Genomic DNA, 4825 nt, shown 5'->3' on the forward strand with positions numbered 1-4825 from the left:
GAGGAAGGAGCCGAGTTGTGTGACTGTGTTGGGAAGGAGGAGGTGGGGGTGGGGTGGGGGTTGTATGAGGGTCGATTTGCGGGGAGGAGCTGGGGTAAATCTGTGTGTGAGTGTGTGAGGGAGGAGCGCTGTGTGCCTCTGGGGCTCGCGTCCTGCCCCGCCCTCAGAGGCGGGGCAGAGCGCCGTCTGCCCAATCCCCGTCCCGCCCCGCCCCTCGACCGACTATAAAAGTCTCTCAGGCGGGGCACGCTCCGAGATTCTGATCCGTGCCTACCCGACGATCTTCCATCATGCCTATCGTCCTGGGTTACTGGGATATCCGCGGGGTGAGCCGCTTCCCTAGCCATACTAAGGGCCTCCTCCTTCCGGGACTGGGACCCCAAGAGAAGCACCTTTTCGGTGGTCTTCGAGGCAGAGCCCATCTACTCCTTCCGACCCTGGGCCCCCAGCAGGGGCGGGGAAATCTGATGACTCCTACCTGCCCCGACCTTCCCTAGGTCCCCGCCCAACCCCTTTCCAGAGACCCATTCTTCGGGGGCGTCCTTTAGTCCCAGACCCAGCTCCATCTCCTTCCCCATCCCCATCATAGCAACTCCCCCTAAAAAGGCAGGGAGGGGGAAGACGAGGGAGCACCTGGTGCTTTCCCCTTACTCCCACTCTCCACCACGGGAGGGACCCCAGAGCCCAATGAGAACTGTGGGAGCTCCCCTGCCTCGGTTTACCCCTTTGCCCTGGCTTGCCTCTGCAGCTTGCCCATGCCATCCGTCTGCTCCTGGAATACACCGGCGCCGAATATGAAGAGAAGGTGTACCGTTTTGGGGACGGTAATTGAGAGCCGGGGACTGGGGTTGGCCGTGTCTGCTCAGGTGCGCAGAGTCCTGACTGGGCCCCGCTGGCCCTCAGCCAGGATTGGCACCATAGTCGGACCTTCCCCTTCCAGTTCTGAATCTAAGATCTCTGCCCTCTAAGTCCAGGACCGCTGAGACCTGCCTCCCTCTGTAGGCAACAGGAAGAAGCCTTGGGGGAGGGGGAGTGAGTATCATTGATTTGGGGCTAATCATTCCCAAGGTTTAGCTGGCCCAGTCCTTTTCTGGGAGATAGCATAGAGCCCCGGGCTGGTCTCCGCTAACTTTCTAGTTGTCTGACCTTGAGCAAATCACTAGACCTCTGTTTGCCTCAATTTCTTAACTGTCCAGTGGGGATAATAATAATACCTACTTCTCCAGCTGTTGGGAAGATTAAATGATATAATTTTTGCAAAGCACTTAGCATGGTGCCTGGCTCTGTGCTTATACAAATGCCAGCTATTATTACTAATTCTTCCCCTTTTATACCCAAAATACCTCCCAAGAAGAGTATATGGGGCTCAGGGCTTCTTTGTCTTTCCTTGGACTCTGCCAGGCCCAGGGAGCCTTCCATTGCACTCTTTTTGGGGTCTTGGTGAGAAAGAGATAAGACTTTGGAGGGAGATCTGAGATTACTGCCTTCTTTTTTCCCTGCAGCTCCTGACTTTGACCGAAGCCAGTGGCTGGATGTGAAGTTCAACCTGGGCTTGGCTTTCCCAAATGTAGGTGGAGATGATGCTTCCATCCCTCCTGGTTCCTTTCCCCCTTCCCTGACTTAAATGAGACTTACATGCTACCCTCAGTTCATCTTCCCTTTACCCCCCAGCATTTTCTCCCCTGCTTACTTCTACTTCCTGTCTCTGTCTTTTGACAGAGTTTACAGCTGCCTTTTCCCCTAGGGTCTACAAGGTGCATCTCAGCCTTGTCCAGGGGGATGTCAATGCTAAGGTCCAGGGATTCTTGGCAGCTATTTAATCGACCTTTCCTTATTGTTTCTCCAGCTGCCTTACCTGATTGACGGTGACAAGAAGATCACCCAGAGCAATGCCATCTTGCGCTACATTGCCAGACAATACAACCTATGTGAGTGAGGGCGATCTTTTGGGGAGAGTGAGGAGAGCCTGGATTTTAGGAGCTGCCATCCTGGAGCTGGGCTGATGACCCCATTTATGTTCGAAGGTGGCACCAAACTCCTTTCCCAAACCCTAGCAGACGTAGTACAAGTAGCAAGGATTCCCATTTTACAGATGGCACACTTTAGACTCAGTAAGGTTAAATAATTGACCTGGATCCAGATAGCTAGGAAGTGTTCGAGCCCAGGATCTAGACCCCCTACGTATCTCCTTACTCTGCATGTTGAGACCTTTCTAGGATAATGAGTGTATCTATTCATCCTGCCCACCTGTAAGGTGGTGAGACGGAAGAAGAATGCATCCGAGTCGACATGCTCGAGAACCACGTCATGGACATCCGCATGCAGCTGGCTCGTGTCTGCTACAACCCAAACTTTGTGAGTTTCCCTTGAAAGAACTGAACTGGGCCCTGGACGGAGGGAGAGCAGCAAAGGAGGAAAATTTCAGGGTGAAGGCATCTACCCCTAGGATCTGTGTATGTGTGTGGTGGCCCAGGGCCTTCCTGTACGGTCTTTCTAACTCTTATCTGTTAGCATAACAGAGGAACTGGACCAGGAACAAGGTCTTGACCCAAAGGGCTTTGCAGAACATAAAGATAGGACAAAGATCAGCTATGATAATAATAACCAACATTTTTGTAGTATTAAAGAGTTTCCAACAGAACAACAACAACAAAAAAAAAAACCAAAAAACAAACAAAAAGATTTCATACACTAATTATCTCATTTAAATCTCACAACAAAATAATCATCGAAGGGAGGCATTTCTAGGCTCAATTTATCCCCATTTTACAGGTAAAACTGAGGTTCAGGTTAAGTAACTTGCCCATGATTACACAGCTCGTAACTAGGGCTGGAGGTAGGACTTCAGGTCTTGTGCTCCCGCCAGAGGCAACCTGGCACAGTGGATGGAGATGGATAGAGTTATTGTAGATAGAGATAGTGGTCTAGGCCTGGAGACAGGGAGACCCACTTTCAAATCCAGCCTCAGACACTTACCAGCCATGTGACCCTGGGCAAGTCTTTTCACCTCTGTTTGCCTCAGTTACCTCATCTATAAAATGGAGATGATAACAGCACCTCCCTCTCAGAGCTGTTAAGGTGGAATGAAGCAATAATTACAAAGCATTTAGCACAGTGCCAGGCACATAGTAGATGATTAATAAATGCCCACTTCCTTCCTTCAAGCATGTAATGTAAGCTGTAATATAAGCTGACCTGGCAGCCTTTAGACTACTGTCACTACAACATCATTTTAATTTTATTCCAAATTCTCTCCAGGCAGCTATACTCAAGGAGTAAAGAAGCATTTATTAATTACTTACTATATGCCAAACATTGTTCTAAATGCTTAAGAGACCAAAAAAAAAAAAAAAGAGTATAAATAGCCTCCTCTTCTCTCATGGAGGTCACATTTTATTTTATTTTTAAAAATCTTCCATCTTATAATTAATACTATATACTGGTTTCAAGGCAGAAGAGTGGTAAAGTGATGGGGTAGTAAGGTGACTTGCCCAGGGTCATACAGCCAAGAAGTGTCCAAGGCCACATTTGAACTCCTATCTCTAGACCTGGCTCTCTATCCACTGAGCAACCCAGCTGCCCCCTGCTCACACTTTAATGGAAGAGGCCACATGGAAATAACTGAGTGGGGATGAAACATCTGCAGAGTTGATGGAACTCCATCTATGAAGAGAAGGTGTTGTAGCTGGGGAGGCCAGAAAAAGCCTCCCCTATGCTTCTACCCTTAGACTTTGGGATTCCCACTCAGATAAATGCCTTGGTGATGCCAGGTGTTACCTAGCCACCCTTCTAACTAATTCTTTCCTTTTCACCAGTGTGTGTCCTTCCATTGCTGTCCTCTAGGTCATGAATTAGACTCTACCTATGCCCTTCACAAGCTTCCTCGTCCTACCTTTCCAGTCTTTTTACACTGTTTCCTATCACATACTCTACAATCTAGCCACAGACTCTGCTGCTGCATCTCTGGTACATTTCTTCATCTCCCACCTCTGTGCCTGGTTTCCTGTGGTGTTCTTGCCTCGTCTCGGCCTCTTAGAATCCTTCAAGAAGTAGTTCTGATACCAGCTGCTGGAGACGTTCTCTAGCCTTCCCTTCTAAGGTTTTCTTTCATCTGTTTTGTATATGTCTTGGTTGGACCTAGTTATTTATGAGTTGTTTTTCCCATTAAAATGTAAACTCTTTGAAGGTAAGGGCTGTTTTTACCATTCTCTGTATCTCCAGCACTTAGGAGAGTGCTGTTTCAGTCATATCTGCTCTTTTACGACCCCATTTGGGGTTTTCTTGGCAAAGACACTGGAGTGGTTGGCCATTTCCTTCTCCAGCTCATTTTACAGATGAGGAAATTGAGGCAAACAGGGTTAAGTGACTTGCTTACAGTCACACACTAAGGCTAAGGCTGGATTTGAATTCAGGTGTTTCAGGTCTTCCTGACTCTAGGCATGTGCTCTAATCACTGACCACCTAGTTGTGTGGCCCATCATAGGAAGCAATTAAAATTCTTTTTCATTTGGTTGCTTGCCAGTGATACCAATGAGGTCTTATTGGCCTTCTCAGTATAAGCTCTCTAGCTCTCTTTTGTGTATTATCTATATTTAGGATATTGGTAGTGTTAACACATGAGTCCCTGAGTATTATTTTTGTTCCCCCTTCCTGCTAATTGCTTCCTATGAATTACTAAGTGGCACTCATTATACTAGCACCTTTGTTCCAAGGATTCTTTCGAAGATCCAATGAGATAATATTTGTAAAGGACTTAACAGTGGTTGGCACATAACCCCCACTTAGGAAATCTATCCTTCCCTACCCCCCTCCTTTCCTTCCTCCC

At 47.9% G+C, this 4825-nt stretch overlaps 1 protein-coding gene across 1 annotated transcript; it reads left to right on the plus strand.

Moving 5' to 3' along the window:
- Positions 1-206: 206 nt before the first annotated feature.
- Positions 207-4041, plus strand: LOC123255243 (glutathione S-transferase Mu 4-like). The gene is made up of 6 exons (XM_044684082.1): positions 207-326; positions 749-824; positions 1503-1567; positions 1847-1928; positions 2255-2355; positions 3941-4041. The coding sequence occupies exons 1-6, from the start codon at positions 291-293 to the stop codon at positions 4034-4036; spliced, it is 456 nt and encodes a 151-aa protein (XP_044540017.1). The 5' UTR covers positions 207-290; the 3' UTR covers positions 4037-4041.
- The last annotated feature ends 784 nt before the right edge of the window (positions 4042-4825 follow it).

The sequence above is a fragment of the Gracilinanus agilis genome, unplaced genomic scaffold (genome assembly GCF_016433145.1).
Source record: "Gracilinanus agilis isolate LMUSP501 unplaced genomic scaffold, AgileGrace unplaced_scaffold41638, whole genome shotgun sequence".
Classification (NCBI taxonomy): domain Eukaryota; kingdom Metazoa; phylum Chordata; class Mammalia; order Didelphimorphia; family Didelphidae; genus Gracilinanus; species Gracilinanus agilis.